At 37.2% G+C, this 18,044-nt stretch overlaps 1 protein-coding gene across 2 annotated transcripts in view; it reads left to right on the top strand.

Moving 5' to 3' along the window:
• Positions 1-18,044, top strand: part of SCEL (sciellin) — a 342,117-nt gene that overhangs the window by 193,489 nt on the left and 130,584 nt on the right. For both annotated transcript variants that reach the window (XM_053563450.1, XM_053563449.1), the window contains 3 exons: positions 6,241-6,299; positions 7,616-7,685; positions 11,321-11,415. In XM_053563450.1, the coding sequence (XP_053419425.1) occupies positions 11,390-11,415 (26 nt within the window). In that variant the 5' untranslated portion in view covers positions 6,241-6,299; positions 7,616-7,685; positions 11,321-11,389. The remainder of the gene's footprint in view (positions 1-6,240; positions 6,300-7,615; positions 7,686-11,320; positions 11,416-18,044) is intronic.

Here is an 18,044-nt window from a genome sequence, read left to right as displayed (position 1 = left end):
CTGAGCATTTGGCAGCCAGGGTTTATAAGGATAGTTTGGCAGGCAAAGGATTAGGTAATTGGGTTTGCTAATTCACTAGCTTTGTGCTGCTTCAGTTCCTGGGTTGGGGTCACAAGTCCGGTTGAGTCAGTTCTTTGGTATGGGCCCTTGGTCTGGGTGAGTCAGCCAACCCATTGGAACACAGGGCCTGGAACATATCTCAGAAACAACCTTTAGAGGTTGAAAGGTGATGTTATCTATGGAGAAAGTGAATAGTCCTTATGAACAATAGCTATGTGACTCCAGAGTGGCAATTATAGAGAAACAAACAAAGGGACAGAGACTAATATCAATCAAACAAGGTGACAGTGGCTGACTATTATCCTTAGTTTTAGCTAGGCTTGTGGCTTTGCAGAGTTTTAGGCCCTTACCCCAGTTCTCACCTTGAACCCTTTTATTGATTTAAAGGGAAGTTTTACTATTCCCTGCCTTATTTTTCTTCCTCCTTTATTTGTATATGATATACTGTGTATTTCCTTTTATCTCTTTCTTTTAAAAAAAATTTTGTTGCCTATTTCCCTCGACTGGATCTTAAGCTTTAGGAGTTCATGTACTTTTTTGTGTGTTTGGTTTTCTGCTGTACCTATGGGGAAGGAGAGAAGCCAGGCCCACTGTAGACTTTCAACCAGTAATGGAAGGATAAGTAGGAACCACAGTAATTAGACAAAAGGAGGGGGGACCGTGGGAAGGTTTAGGTGTGGTGTTCTCTGAAAAGAACAGAATATGAGGAAACTCCCACAGACAGGAGGGGGGAGGAACCATGTTATTATTAGTAGCAATATTCTCTGCACTGCATGGGTGCTTCATAATTTAATTAATCCCCATTGTTGAAATAATAATATTATAGTATATCTTTTTGCTGTAAACATTATCTGTATATCTTTTTGCTGTAAACATTATCTGTCTTCAGCATTATTTCCATAGGCTGTAATTCTAGAAGTGGAATGTTTGGACCCCTAATATAAATATCTGAAAGACTTCTGATTCACATATCAACTGGGTTCTGTCAGAGAACAGAACCATGGAGAATAAGATTTAGAAAAAGATTTATTATAAAGTATTAAAAGGCTTACAGAATGTGGGAAGAGAGTCTTGATTGACCTTCCAGGAATAATTCTCCAAGCCTTTTTCTGAATTGGGCCAGCATAGGCGCTCATGTCTCTTTTATGAATGGTCAGGAAGCCACCTGCTGAATTGAAAAGTGGCCATCGGAGCTGCTGGATCCAGAACCACACTGTGCTGGCTGAAACCCATGCCAGCAAATGGATGCCCCATGTTTGACACCCAGAAAGAAAGTAAAGGGACAGGGACAGTTTACTTAACCCTGTTATTGTAAACACAAATGCCTCTACATGTGCTCTTGCCAAGAGAAATTCCAAGCAACCACTGGAGGCTTCTGCCTCATGTCTGCTTCCCAGATCTCACCAAGGAGCATCATCTGGGAACAACTCAAATCACATTAGAATCACAGCTACAAAGGATTCTGGAAGATGGAGTTTCTGCTTTTGCAGTTTAGCAGGTTGGAAAGCTATTTAGTCAAAAAGGAGGGAGAAAATGGCTGTTGAGTAACAATCCCCCACACCCACTGCAGCACCTTCTGCCAATTAGTGATAACAGTCATGATCCCTGCAGGAAGGGGCCTGATCCTGAGAAGTGACAGGTTCATAGCTTTATTCTCTATGGTTGGCTTTTGTAGCAAGGAAATTTTTGATAAATTGCAATGGTACCATACTGCTTTTGACATTGATTATTCATGAGGTTGATCAGTTTCCCAAGTGTTTGACAAGTAATGTTTTTTTTTTTTGAAGTAACTAGTCATCCCTTTGCCATAAATCTATGAAGTTCTTAGTTTTTTTACTAGTGAATTTATGTATGTATTTTTTGTTGTGGTAAAGTGTAGCTAACATAATTTTACCATTTTAACCATTTTTAAGTGTACCATTTTAACAATTTTTAGGTGTAATTTTATATTTGCTTTAATGCTATTACTAAAGTATCATTAACTATATTCACACTGATGTGAGAATCTATCTATGTGTATGTTTTAAAGATACTATCTATGGAATTTGTTGCAAATTAATTATTTGACATAGTATTCAAATGATTTCCTATCAGTACTGGTAGTTCTATTTTTTTCTTTTTTTTAAGTTTAATTCTTAAGTTTAAATATTTTAGCCACTTTGAATATTTTTTGGCTATGGCATGATCAAAGTTCTATTTGTTTACATATATTTATGTTTTAAGCTAATATGACTATTTTAAATACTATAGCTTGACAAAACATACTGCAATTTCTTGTGACATTGATCTTTGTCTTCAAATTTTTCTTTAATCTGTTCATTTGTCCTGAAATATTAACAAAGCTTCTAACAGTTACCTACACTTCCCTTAAGATATGTGAATACTGCATGTACTAATGGCCATCTGTAGTTTTATAAATTTTTATTTATTCCTACAATGCTTCATACTTTTCTTTTGCACTTGGAATAAATTATTGAGTGTTAGGAGAGTATAAATGTTCTGGAAAAAAGGTAAAACAGATGCTTTGTTCTTCAGATTTTCTATTCGGGTCCTTGACAAACCCACAAAGGACTTTCAACTTCATTTTATGGGAATTCCTTCTAGGGTGGGTGGTCATAATTTATTATTATTATTTACAATAATAGTGTTTTTAGTTAGTGTATTTAGCTTCATGCCCACATGGGGCTATCTGGGTTAGAAAGGGTGGGTTGTTGTTTGGATACTATGTGCAAAAATAATTTTGCCAGCACTTTATTTTAGGGCAAAACATAATTTTCTTAAATAACTAAAAATTTATATTTTAAGTTATCTCTTTTATGATTATAAATAACTTACAATGCAATGTGAATAGTCTGGTGTGGGGGAAAAAGCTGCTTGGCATGAGTGAAGAATTTTATGGCTTTTAAGATAGATGCTAGACAACGCATTAAAAGATTTTGTATGTGGGGTTTTTGCTTTGATAGCTATGATCTCATGTTTGAATGAGGAGCAGCAGTAATGTATTATCCACATGTATTTATTGAATGCCTCATACATATCAGCGTGCAGCACAGCAAGGAGGCATTTGATTTCAGGATGCTTGATTACATTGTTAAAAGTCGTGAAATGGGAATTATTGATGATTCTATAAACAAAATTTTATATTTGCTTTAATACTATTACTAAAGCATTGGTCAAAAATATATCAGGTTTTTAGAAGACCATAGAAATTCGTTACTCTAGCCTGGGCTTTTCTTGTAGGATTGTACAACACCTGATTTTATCTCAATTTTCTGCTTCTTTCTTTCCTGTACATTGCAATAGTGGGTGTGTGCATGCATGCGCACACACACATACACACAACTTTTGTCATACAACACTCTCAGGGCTTTTTCCTTTTCTCCATGAAGGCAAAAATATTCCCCTCAACCCTGAATCAATATTCCCTCCCTCCCCACCTCTCTACACCTCCCTATCTTCCTTTATATCCCAGCTTACACCTTATTGCTTCAGAAAGTTTTCGTGATTTATGCTCAAGAGTTTTTCCTTCATTCCTTTTCTTTAGCTCCAATCTACATCATAATCTAATTGCATTCTTGAGATTAACAGTATTTCTCTCATGTGCATATTCATCTGCCTTATCTGTCCCATTGGTTCATAAATCTTTACAAGATCTAATCCTGAACTTCAGCAAAACATACATGATGATATAACTTTAGAACCTTTGGGTATTATTTTTAGGATATATCCAAAAGCATTATATTGTTTTATTTAGGATCTCTCATCTATAGGGAACTGAGGCAGTTCCTCTATCCTATGTGAGGACATCATCTGGGATTTCCTGGGGATCTGCGATGGGGAGCTAAGGAGTAGGTGGGGATTGGAGGCCTCTTGTGATCTGACTGTTCTCTCTTTGCTTCACTCTCTCTGGATCTTCCTTGAGCCATTTTGCTTCTCTTTGCAAGTGCCATTTATTATCTTCTCTAGGTCTATACACCAGGCTGCTTTTATATGAAATTAAATTTGTCACTGGAGCCACGTGACCTGGCTTTCAATCTTGCTTTCCAACTTCCTGGCTGTGTGGGCCTTGGACAAGTTTCCTAATCCCCGTGTGCCTCAGCGTTCTCCTGCATAAAATGGGGGTGGGTGGGAGGTGCTAATGACAGTAATTATTTCAGGGTAAATAAATTAAGAATGTGAAATATATAGTAAGTACCATGTAAATGGGGCCTCTTACTACTTACACATTTGATTTTTATTTCCTCATAACTTCAGCTTTCCCACGGACTCAGCATGGTTCTCCTGACACTTTCTACAAGATGGTGCTGACTCTGCTTCTAACTCAGTCCCACATTTTCAGGAGAGGATTCTCCTTGGCTCAGTTCATTTTTGTAAGCTGGGCCATATTGGTATTAGTTTCTGGAAGGCCAGTAGATTGGCTTCCCTTTAGGCAAATCCTTTCCTCTGGTTCAGTCCTCCGTGTTAGGGAAGGGGTGGAATCATGTGGATATAATATAGCTGCTGTTTCTCAGCAGGTATAATCACTTTCCAAGTTTCTAGTTTCCTACAGATTTGGGTGGGTGGGAAGTTGGTACCAAAAAAATGTATTGAGCAAAGATATCAGAGACTATAATAGATTTAAGAAACATCAGTTTTTCGGCGGTGCCTGTGGCTCAGTGAGTAGGGTGCCAGCCCCATATGCCGAGGGTGGCAGGTTCAAACCCAGCCCCGGCCAAACTGCAACAAAAAAATATCCGGGTGTTGTGGTGGGCGCCTGTAGTCCCAGCTGCTTGGGAGGCTGAGGCAAGAGAATCGTGAAAGCCCAAGAGTTAGAGGTTGTTGCGAGCCATGTGAAGTCATAGCACTCTACCTGAGGGTGGTACAGTGAGACTCTGTCTCTACAAAAAAAAAAAAAAAAAATCAGTTTTTCTAGTGAGTTTTATGCATGGAATCATGATTTTCATTGACTTTATAATCTCAGAGATATAATTTATGGAGTTCTTACTATTACTACCATGTACTCATTAAATCCAGCAAAGATATGGCACCACAGTGTTATGGAAAGAGCACAAAGTTGGAATGGGGTGATTTGGCTGAATTATAATTCCTGCTGTCACTCATAGTTAATCCTAGATGATGTATGAAAACTGAAGGTCATTTTTCTCACCTGCAGAGACAAAAATATTGGGCACATAGAATATAAAATATTAGTGCTTATTAAAATGCACTACTTTATAAGGAGTAGCTTCCCTAGACAGTGTCTTTATTGAAAAACTCTGTATTAGAGCTTAGAAACAGAGTATGTTATGATCACAATAGATAAAACACCTTTTTAATGTCTGTATTTGCCAGATTCAAAAGCCTAGCCATGCAGAGAAAAAATAATCAATGCTAGAGTAAAGCTGACAATGAAGTATAAATGATATCAAAGAATAGCAGCTCAGTACTAAGCTAGAAATAATATAATTCCAGCAGTTTTCTTAGATCAAGGACTTGGGCTTCATAAAAGAGCAAGTGAAATCCATTGGAAAATTTGATTATATTGGGATCAGATATAGCAGGCTCATTTTTATTAATCTCAGTTTTTAAAAATGTCAAAATTAAATTATCATCTTGCCCTGATTGGTTGACTACCTAAAAAGTATAATTTGAGAGGTACAGAGGTCCCTATCCCAAAATATACACATTAACCTTTTCAGTTCTGTAGTGTTGATTCTCCTTGAAAAGACAAATTTTATGTAGGCTTAGGAATTGTGTTTTGTGGCAGATGTAATTACCTGGTAAATAATGACAACCAATTTTATTTCACAAATATTCCTAAGAGAATGTTACGTATTTGTAGAACATATCCACTTTGAGCCAGACTGCCTGCATTTGAATTCTAGCTCTGTAATTTACTAGTTCTGCGACTCACATTCTCATCTTTGAAATGGGATAAGGGTAAACTATAGTCATGTACTCCATAGAGTTGAATGCGCTAATGTAGAAAGACTGTGTCAGCTCCTATTATGTTAATGAGATGAAAAGAAAGATCTGGGGAATGGAGTCATAAGGTGTGTGTGGGGCGGGCAGCCAAAGGACATCATAAAAACATTAGAGCTGAGAATAATGGAGTATGCTGGAAAATAATGCAGAGAGGCCACCCACCCAGAAGGGTGGTGACTATCAATGATTAATCTTCCTTTTTTCACAATTTTGCAGAGAACCATCCAACCATTTAATGACCGTTAAAACGTCATTACTGTGGCTGCCAGAGAAAGGTTAGCGTAAACCTTTCTTATTTTATGGTACACTAATGCTTTGCTTTTCTTTGTCAGTGGAAGAGCTTTCTGGTTCCCTCATTACTACCCTTGAGTAGTTGAAAACCACTGCTTTAGTTCCATTCAATTAACACAACTTTTTGTTCTAAGCTATAGGAATATTAAGATTGTTCAATGTCTATCTTATGTCTATGTAAGAAAATTTGGTGTGTGTGCAAAATATCTTAAAGAAACAGCAATGAAAAAATGCTTTATTTTGAGAATGTTAATGCTGCTGCTTAGCTCATACATTCACTTAAATAGGCTGTTAAGTGGCTGAAACAGATGAGCTGAAAACTGATTTCCCATAGATTAATTCTGAGTTCTATCACTTAGTATATCACTACCCACTTAGCATTAGTCGGTAAAGCAGCCAAAATGTTATTTTTTTTCTTGATGGTGATTTTTATAACAATGATGGATCAGTGAATTACTTAAGAATTGAGTTTAGTTTTGACTGTTAATAAAATGCAAATGGAAGTACTTTGATCAAAAAGGAAGTTCATTTCCTTCTCCCATTAACACCTGGATGTAGGCAGCCCATGGATGGCTCTATGGCAAGAAATTCTGCTTCTTGAAATGCTTTAGCACCCAGACTTCTATCTTAATGCTTCCACATTCATGGTCTCTATTTTCCAAGTCAAGCCTTCACAGTCTCGTTCCCCCTGGGAATAAGGGAAGGCAGGAGGGCATGCTCGCACCACTTCAGGACCTTTGCTGGGGCTCCACACAGCACTCTGCTCATATCTCACAACCAGAACTCTGTCCCAGGGGGAGGCCTGTGGGAAATCGAGAACTGTGCTCTTCATTCTGTACAGCCATGTGCTCAGGAAGGAGGGAGACCAGATATTTTGGGACGAATAGCAGCCTTTGCCAGCCTGGAACTAGGGCAACTATGAGTCAACTTGCAAGATAAGATGTGATGCAACCTGCACTTGAATATTCATCTAAGAATTTCAGAGCCATCTCCGGTTGCTCAGTTTCTTAAAATATAGTACTTAATTATCACAAAAAGGAGCTCATTTATTTTAATCAGTGAATTAGAAGTTTAAGCAAAGAAGATGTAATTTTCTTGGCTTCCTAAACTCCTATTTGTTAAATTTCTGTGCTGGATTACCCACAGTGTCTGATGCATGTGACTGGAGATTTAACTCTATACTGAGCTGGAAGAAATTTAAGGAAGTAATTCTGGGTGTAGGGCTCAGTATTAGGTCAACTACTGTCTTCCTTTACTTGGTTCTAAACTTTGACTTTTGTTTTTTTTCTTTTTTTTACAGGCTCTTGCTTTGAGTTTCATTAAATAGCTTCTTCAATATCAAAGTTCTCCTCATTCCTCTGGGGGACAAGGTACCGTAACTCTTTCTCTGAGGTCCTGTCACAGTCTGTCTCTGATGCCAACCATCTATGTAGCTTTACATTCACCGGACCGACCTGATACTATGTTTCTGAGGATAAGACATCCATTTGCTCATTTGCTATCCTCTGTGAAACCATTATGCTGTTCTGGGCTTCTGGGCATTGCTTGGACCTTTCTAGATTGCTTATTTCACTAGAGTGTCTTTTTTCCTCTGGGTTTCTGCTTCCCTATTTTAGACCATTTCAGAAAGCCTAAGTGATACAGCAATGCCTTCTTAACACCCAATGATCTAGATGAGAAGTGACTCATTCTAAGTCCTATTTGCATGTTGTAAACAACAACAACAACAATATAATCTATGTACATATGTACTTGTCTTTACAGAGGCAAGTACTAAGAAGGAAATAGTTGGCTGCAGGAGACATTCATCATGGTAGCTACAGCTACAGATAAAATTTGGAGCTGATAAATGGACAGAGTAAAAGGATTCCCCGCAGGAACATACATGAGCATGGTCAGAATTCAATCATGTCAATTAAAGTCAGGAACATTTACGATCACTGGTGATCCTTTTCACAGTGGACAGCATCACTTCTCACAGCAAGCCAGAAGTGCCTTCTCTACTTGGAAATACCTTATTAAAAAGCAACTATAGGCCAGGATGAAGGAGAGAAATGGAGTGAGAAGGAAGGGGAGAGGGAGGGTATGATAGAGGGAAGGTAAATGGCGGGACCACACCTATGGAGCATATTGCAAGGGTACAAGTCAAATCTGTCAAGTGTAGAACATAAATGTCTTAGCACAATAATCAAGTAAATGAGGTGAAAGCTATGTTGATTGGTTTGATGTAAGCACATCAGATTGTATTAAAAAAAACACACTGTACCCCACATATGCATAAATGTATTCATGATCTATGTGTATATGACTTAATAATAAAAAAACTCACAAATTTTCTCTTTATAAACATACAATAGAAAATTTGAATATTTGTACTTTTTCCTTTTAGAAAAGGAACTACCTGGCACGGTGGCTAAGAACTCAGGCTTTGGATACAGGCAGACCTCAGGGAACACTGGCTCATCAGTTAAATTATCTCAGGAAAGCTGCTATATCTCCTTCAACCTCAGTTTGCTCATCTTTAAAATGGGGGAAATAATAGTAATTTTCTCATTGGGTTATTGTGAAGAGCAAAAAAGCCAAAGTATGTAAATACTTAGAATACTGTCTGATACATTGTATAGCCTTAGTAAATATCCACTTAAAAACCAAGGAAGTTACTACAACTTCCTTTCTGTCTTTAAAATGAAGCAGATGAATCACTTAACAGATAAAAAAATACAGTATTATTCTCCATAGTATCCAAAATGAAATGAAAAAAATGACAATTCTACCAGTATACTGTAAGTTCTAGCATTATACCGTTCTACCATTACACTGTGATATAATGGCGTGTTCTACTGTTATGCTAAGATAAACTCCACTACTGCGGTGTTTGTATTCTAGCTTTGTGAGTGGTGAGAGGTTGAGGGAATAGGCTGGGTTCAAAAAGGAAGTCGAAAGGGAGATGTGCTAGAATATTTGCCTAATTATCACTCCAGCTAAACCCTAATTCCAATCTCCAAAATCTCACATTAAGCCTGTTGTGATTAACTTGATTTCTGGTACAACTGGATATTGTCATACCTGCTTCCAGCTGGTGAAACCTGAAAAGCTTTGGGTGTCAAATCTACATCTGACAAAGCAGAGAGATGTGGTTCTTGCCAGGCATTTTAATATGTATCATTAAGGCTTTTCTACACACAGACCAGTCTATGGATCAGTAGATTGGCACCATCCAGGGGCCTATTAGAAATGAAGAATCTTGGCACACACCCCCTACCCCTCTCCAATTCCAGCTGAATCAGAATCTGCTTTTAGACAAGATTCTCAGAAAAGCATTCAGGTGAAGAATGTTTGACCTCATGCACTTCATTTGCATATTAGAAATAGTTATGTCAGGGTGATGGATCTCACTGACTGTTTCAACCAACTGGCCAAACATTGCATGTTCTCTGATTTTGTCTTCCCTCTTTTTCATTAGTTGCGACCTTTGTTCTTGGCTTTAGCGAGAAAATAAAACAGTCCATCCCTTTTTAAGTTATTATACCTCACCTTGGTTTAAATACTCTTATCTGTAAGAGTGCTTAAACCCACAAGCTTTGGGTTCAGAGAGATGGATTCAAGTTCCACCTCTGCCAGTTGCCTCTGTGAAAATTAGACAAAATCAGTTTTCTCAAATATAAAATGGGGATAACATTAATGTTTTTTCCCCCACTTAATCTTTCACTGTCTCTCGTGTCTTTTAGAATCACATACAGTACTCAGTGATCAGTCCATTTTCTGGGGTACCCTGAGTGGCTAGCCCAGATGAGCCTGTACTTTCAGAATTCATGCAATTAGCTGTTAATGATAATTTTGTTTTCAAAATGAGAACACATCTCCTGTTTCCCATTGCTCAGAGCTTACCCACATTTAGTCAACTGAAGTGGAGTGCTGTCCCTGTGCTCAGCACTGTCATAGTGACAGTGACAAAATACTGAGCAAAGCCACTGCTGTCATGGAGCTTACACTGCAGTAACAACTGAACAAATGCACAGTCACAATGTAAATGTGATTGTAACTGTCTTATTACAACATTTTTTTTCCCTTTCTGTTGAAGACAAATTTCTATACGCGTAGTTTATTGCATTTCTAGAATTTTCAGTTGAGTATCTCAAATACAAAATTTGAAGATGAAGTGCTGTCATCATTATCATCCTTATTATTTTAATTCTAATAACCTACAGAGCTTATGACAGCTGTTAAGTTTTGGAAGTCACAAGTGACTAAAAGCACAATGTTACTTTTGAAGAGTTATTACTATTACTCAGTAGTACTTTTTCAGAAAAAGTATGGAAAAACTTAGAGGCTCCAAATACCACTAAACTTGTAAATCCCAGATTTTAAAGAAGAATAGGACTAAGTTTATACTCATTTAGCTTTGAAAATAAATACCAATTTACATCAACACTCAAAATACATACATTTTGATTTTACAAAGATAATACAAGTAAGTAAAATAAGCATTGATGGCTTGATTTTTCTATTCTAATAATGTCTGGCTCTAAAAAAACTATACTATGTAGTCACACATTTCATGTATATGTATTTTTAAATCAGATATTACTTCATCAAATATTTGAATAAATTTACTGGGACCTAATGTGTTTTTTCCTTTTAGTAAGAAGAATAAAGTCTAGGTTTGAAGATTGGTTGGATGAGGTCTATCTTATCATAGCCCTTCAAATTCAAACATTATCATCATCTCAATATCAAACTAATTCTAACATTATTACATATGTAAAACATGATTAAAAATAATCACTGAGGTAGCAATTTAGAAAATGAGGCTTCCTTCACCTGAAATTTTGCCCAGTTTGCCGAGGGAAATGGACCTCAGATAAGAGTTAAAGATTGGGAACTTCCGAGACAGCGTCATGGTTTGCTGTCATCAGCAACAAAAATCCCAGAACACATTCTCTTTATGGAGGATGGCAATAAAGTGTGTGGCTAAATTATAATGCTTCTTTTCCTTCCATTTCAGTGATGCACTTAAAGATGAAGCTAAAGTCAGAAATTGGTTGCTGCTTCCTGTTCTTAATAACATTGAAAAATGTGGTGCTACATGTTATTGGGAAGGTAATTTCCTAAAAAGAATTTAAATAAGCTTTGGATAATAGGCTCATGTAACCCAAATGCTTCTCAAACCTGACTTGCTGCTTCACTGTGTTTTTCTGACTCCATCAGAGATAATGTATCTTCTGAGTTCCCAGCTGTAGATCTGTTCCCAAGAAATCGACTTGAAGATCTGTGACATCAAATCCAAACTGGTATATTTTGAAACCAGGCTGCCATTTGAAGCTTCCCCTCCCTTGTAAAATAGCAGTACATTAAAATGAATAGTGTTTTTTTAGCAGCTTAATATGTTAGTCTTCATTATTTTTCTTACTTTGTTTCCTTCTGGTGCCACAGTGAAAACTACGTGAGTAATTTATATGGAGACATGTCCAACTCAGTGAATTTGTCCATGACTGTCCCCGTTAGAACCTGGGCACCACTGCCCCTTATAGGACACACATTCCGAAATTACCTCCACCTCTCTAACCCACAAGCACCATTCAACATCTCATCCTAGTAACACGCGGGTTTCCAGGGACAAAGTACATGTTCATGTTTCCATGTCTTTTGCCTGGCCCTGTTTTGTTAATTTTTTTTAACTGAGTGTAATAAGGCTACAAATTATAATGATGTGCAGATACTTGGATCAATGGGAACAATTTTTAACTTACGAATAAATGACTCAATACAATCAAATATTCACTTTATTATATTACAATACACAGTGATTTTTTTTTTTTTAAGTATTCTAGTACTTATTTAGGAAGAAGTTTTACATACTAGGAGAAGTTAACTTAGAATTCAATCACTTCCAATCCCTTGCTCCTGGTCATCTCCTAGTAGCCATGAGAAAGGCCTCTGAAAAGAATTAAAATCATGTGCTGTGAGAAGCTCCCTAGCCCTTAATTACTAAGGTCATATGCCCTGACACTCCTGGATGATATGCCCTGACTGCATCTGTCATTTTCTGTCACAAAATCCTCAAACACATAGATGACTGCTGGTAGAAAGTCTAGCAGAAAAGCCACAGCCCAGCCTGCTGTGGTTTCCCACATTTTAAAGGGTGAAAGGGATTAATATTTGGATTTTAGGTATCAAGCACTCCATTTCTGACCAACAGATACCATCCTTGTACTATTTCTGGTTATTCTTGAGTGTCTGTCTATTCTCTAGTCTTGAAAAAGAAAACAATGGTCGGGGCTTGCTACCAGGGCAAGAATTATTACTAGGGGAGAATTACTACCTTGTTGATATTCTAAATGACACTGAATGTGTTTTGCAGTCACTGTGGGCTGGTGCTCTGGAACTGTGATTCAGAGTCACTTGAAATTCCTTTTGTCAGGAGGCAAGATATGTGTCACCAAACAATATTTTTATGGCTTTTCCAGGGTTTGATGATCTCGTATTTCAGGATCCCCACAATGACTCTTTATCAGAGACTCTAAGTGTGATGACCAGTTAGAGATGCTTCTGTCTTCTTCTCAAAGCAGCAGAGGCCACACAAGCCCGTGGGGCACACATAAGTACACTGTGAGCTAGTCCCACTCCAATTTCTTGTGGTCACAAATATATGGTCGGACACCTCAGATTCCATTAGATAATAATTGGGTGACACAAATAGCATTGCTCCAATTTTAGTCAACCAGTTCCATAAGGTCTTTTTAAAGTTCAAGAATTTCTGTGCAGCAAGTGACAGCCCAGGCACTTAGAATGGAAATAGTCAAGGTTGAGACGAAGCAGAACTGGATGGAAAGCTTTTTTTGGCATTGTTTTAAAGACACTTGGCAATCATCTTTGAAGGAGGGTGTGTGTTTATCTTTTCTGACATGAACTTTCTTTTACTCAAGTTGGAGCCCCACCTTTTATTTTGGGTAGTATTTTCTCCTGTATGCCTGGTTGCCGTGCTGAGGCTGCCTGGAGCGTGACATTATCTGGATGATTAAAGGGAAAAAATAAAATTTAAATATTTGCCGGCTTCAAGTGGAAAAATAAGACCCAAATTATTGCTTTGCAGTTCCGAGTGTTGCTTGTTATGTCAAAACAATCACAGAGCAATTGCAGTGCTCCAAAATTCTGGTAGTTCATTTATACAGAACTCAGTGAAGTGATCCTTTAAAAATAAGGTAAAATATCGATGAACGTTTTGTTTTATTAAAAAATTTATTCCAGTTCTAATACCCGTTACCACCAACTTCACTTCTTAGTGGAAAGTGTAAGTAGTAAGGCAACAATTTAAAATTTTTAAGTATCACTTGACTGTAGACCTTAAAATTAATATATAAATGTTTGAGAAAGGCTAATTCTTAGTATAAAAATACAGTGGTCAAGGTGTGGGTTTTGAAGGAAGATACCCCTGAGGCCTCAACATGTTCTACCTTTTTCTAGCTGGGAGAACTCTCTGAGGCTAAAGACTATGAAATTAAGGATCTTTTCTGTGTTTTTTTAAATGCCATTATTCTTCTAGTGTCTAGCAAATTGTCTGACACACAGCAAATGCTTAACTATGGGAGTCTTCAGACTTTTTTTCCTGTGCATGAAAATTCTTTTCCAGTTAGTGTTTTCATGTAAAACGATTGACCCTTTGCTCTTTCCTGAAGATCTGTTGGTTTTTCTGATGTATTGTTTGCGTGAGAAGATGAAACATCACTCAGAAATTTGACGTTCCTTGCTTCCTGTTTCCTTTTATGTTGCTCATTATTGAGCACGCCATTTAATTGCTTCTGAACCTGCTTCCTTATTGTCTGGTTAAGTGAGGTCAGAAATATACCTAATATTTAATGTTTTTATAATGAAACGAAAAAACTTTCAGCATTCTGAAAAAACGAAGAGTTATTGAGGCTAAGGGAAAAGGATTCTATTTTGCTATTAAAACTTTCATTTGGATCTTCTATATTCTATGATTTGTAATCATCATTGAATTTTGTTAGCACCAAAGTTAAACTTGGATTTTACAACCAAATTAAACTTTGAGAAGTTAGTTCTCAAGGTCTTTCCATAATTGAAGGGTACTCACGTGGAATTTTAATTATACTTATCCAGAATATCTCAAATGGCTGCCTATCAGTTCACTTAATTTTATCACCTTACATGAGCAATTTACCATGTGACTAACCTGAGCTGGCATTGGGGGACTAGAAATGAACACAGATATTGCATTTCGAAACATTTTATGCTATAATTTGCCATATTGATATGAAAACAAATAAAACATGATATGATAATGGAATATGTATAAAATAATGGTATCACAACAGGAGATTTTCAGAGATTGATTAATTGCCTAACCCAGTATTAGTTTTTCCCCTATTTCTTATAGTAGAACCCAAATTTTATACCAGGTGGTAAAATGCCCAGCTAAAGACCCTGGTTAATTAGATGCAAATGGAAGTTTTTGAGTTGGATTCCTGGAAAGTCCCCTTAGCCTGGGGACAAATGATTGGATCTTGCTAGCTGGAATGTGGATGTGAGGGCTGGACCTCTAGCAGCAACCTTGGAACATGATGTGACCATGACCATAAAAGCTGTGTATAAAGAGAACAAAAATAGAAGAAGCCCTACATTGATGAGCCAGCAGAACCCTGAACTTTCTGTCCCTCAATTTGAGAATAGAAATGCATTTCTCTTTTTATTTAACCCCTTGCGACTTTCACACTACTGCTAAGATCTAAATGCAATTTCAGATGTTGTGAAATGTGTAGTTACTTTTGAGAGGAAAGTGCTGTGGAAGGTATCATAGAAAAAGTACATCTTGGCAGAAAAGGATGAGCACTTTCATCACTACAATAAGTAAACCTATTAAAAAGACTTTAGGATTTGTTTATATTCTCCCTCCCCACTGTTTTCAGACGCCATAGACATTATTTTATTGTTTTTGTATTTTTTTTTTCAGATTTATGTGAGGGTACAAATTTTTCAATTACACTGTTCTCACTTTCAGGATAAACTTTCAGTTGTAAAAGAGCCCTTCACTCAGGGGCGTGTTATACACTCTCGCAATGTGGACATTAGGTGAGATCTCGCTAAATGTCCTCCCTCCTTATGCTAATTTGCCACCCCCCTTCCTGCTTCCTCTTCCACTACCCCCATATTAGACTATATTTGTGTTTTATTGTTCATATGAGCATGTAATTGTTTATATATTGGTTTCATATTAGTATTGAGTACATTGAATATTTATTTTTCCGTTCTTGTGATACTTTACTAAGAAGAATGGGTTTCAACTCTATCCAAGTAAATGTAAAAGATGTAAGTCTATAGTGATCAAAACAGCATGAAACTGGCACAAAAATGGAGATATATAGAATAGAATAGAGAATCTAGAGATGGACCCAGCCACATATTGTCATTTGATTTTTGATAAGCCTAACAAATACATGCACTAGGGAAAAGTATCCTTATTTAAAAAATAGTGCTGGGAGAACTAGTTATTCACATATAGAAAACTGAAGCCAGACCCACACCTCTTACCACTGACAAAAATTGATTCTCACTGGATAAAGGATTTAAATTTAAGACACAAAACTATGAAACTTCTAGAAGAGAGTGTGGGGAAAATGCTTGAAGATATTGGCCTGGGGAGAGGAAGGCCCACCCCTGGCAATTGCAGCAACACCAAAAATAAATAACTCAGATTTTATCAAGCTAAAAACTTTTGCACAGCTAAGGGTATGACAAACAAAGCAACAGCCTTGGGAATGGGAGAAGATTTTTGCATGTTATGAATCTGACAAAGGCCTGATAACTAGAATCTACAGAGAACTCAAACAATAAGAAAATTGCAAACATCCCTCTCTGTAAGTGGGCAAGAGACTTGAACAGAAACTTTTCCAAAAATGACACATGAAAAAAATGTTTATTGTCTTTAATGATCAGAGAAATGCAAATCAAAACCACTCTGACATATCATCTAACCCCAGCAAGATTAGCCCACATCACAAAGTCCCAAAACACCAGATGCTGGTGTGGATGTAGAGAAAAGGGAACACTTCTACACTGATGGTGGGATTGCAAACTAATACAACTTTTTTGGAAAGAAGTATGGCAAATCCTCAAAGAACTAAAAGTTGACCTTCCATTTGATCCTGTAATCCCATTACTAAGTATCTACCTAGAAGAACAAAAATCTTTTTGCCACAAAGGCATTTGTACCAGAATGTTTATTGTGGCTGAATTCATGGTTGCAAGTCTTGGAAGCAACCCAAATGTCCATTAACCCATGAATGGATTAACAAATTGTGGTATATGTATACCACAGAATACTATTCATCCATTAAAAAAGATAGAGACTTTAAATAAATATTATTTTAATTGGAGAACAAGTTTCAAAGTTACCCGTGCAGGACTTCCATGTTCTATTGGTCTAAGACTATAAATTTAACATGAGAATGGGAGTAGGTCTTTACTCTAAAATTTGTTGTTCTCTATATTCAACACATTCATATGTGGAGTGCAAATCCTAAACAATTGGTGTGTATATATAGGTATGTATATAAAAATCATTGATAAAGCACCAATTCTTTTAAAATTACGCTGCCTTAATGCTATTCTTTCACCACTCACTAAATAAAAATAGCAAGCTAAATGCTATTAAATGCTCACTAAATAAAAATATGCAACCGTAAATGCATATGGTTAAGTGAAATAGTCTGAAAAGGCTACATGCTGCATGATTCCAATCATAAGTCATTTGGAAGTGAGACAGTCAAGAAGGTTTCATGGTTGGCGGATGTCAAAGGGGAAGTGGAGGTATTATCAGTAGGTGGGACACAGGGGATTTTTAGGTAGAATAGTGAGACTATTCTCAATGATACTATATGGTGAATATGTTACCTGCATCTACCAAAACTCATACAACTGTACAACATGAAGAGTGAACACTCATGGGAACTGTGAATTTAGTTAACAATATGTCAGTATTGGCTCATCAAATGTAAAAATGCATCACACTAAAGCAAGGTGTTAGTAATAGGGGTAGCTAAGGGTTGGTGCAAGGGTGTATTTGGGAACTCTCTGTACTTTCTTCCTAACTTTTTTCATAAACCTAACACTGCTCTGAAAAACAAATCCTTCTAATTCAAGCAAAGTAACAACTTGCAATTCTACAAAAACTCAAGTGGAGAAACAGAGGGCGTGTTTAATATTGTGAGTATTACTCTCAAGTAGGGCTGGCAGGGTAGTGGCAGTTTTTCCCTTAAGCCTCCTGGTTTTCTATCTGTGGAGCAACAGCCCTACTCCCAGGATTAACTCTAGGAAGACAGGTTTTTCTATTTTTTTAGCTTTCTGCCACAATGGAAAACACTGCTCAGGGAACAAACTCATGTGGCTCAGGCAGGTAGATCATGTTTTGTACAGGGCGCCTTATTAGTAAGGACAAAGGATTCTCTGCCTCCGCATTTTCAGTACAGTGATCTCCATCAACTGCATTAAGTGGAGATCCACTGCCTTCAAGATTCTCAGCAAAATTTTTGCACCAGTTACTTACTATTTAGGGGCTGGCCTTCCTCTCCTGTGTGTACCCTTGGTGCAGCTGTTCTCTGGGTCTGGGTGTCCTTGTTGCTTAGTTGCCCTAAGGTTCTACTGTTAATTTCTCTTGGCTTCAATGCAAGGAAGCCTAGAGGGGCTGGCCCTGATGGGAAGTGGGGTTTTCAGCT

The sequence above is a fragment of the Nycticebus coucang genome, chromosome 15 (assembly GCF_027406575.1).
Source record: "Nycticebus coucang isolate mNycCou1 chromosome 15, mNycCou1.pri, whole genome shotgun sequence".
NCBI classification, from domain to species: Eukaryota; Metazoa; Chordata; class Mammalia; order Primates; family Lorisidae; genus Nycticebus; species Nycticebus coucang.
Note: the sequence above shows the minus strand (reverse complement) of the source record. Positions and strands in the feature narration are given on the sequence as shown.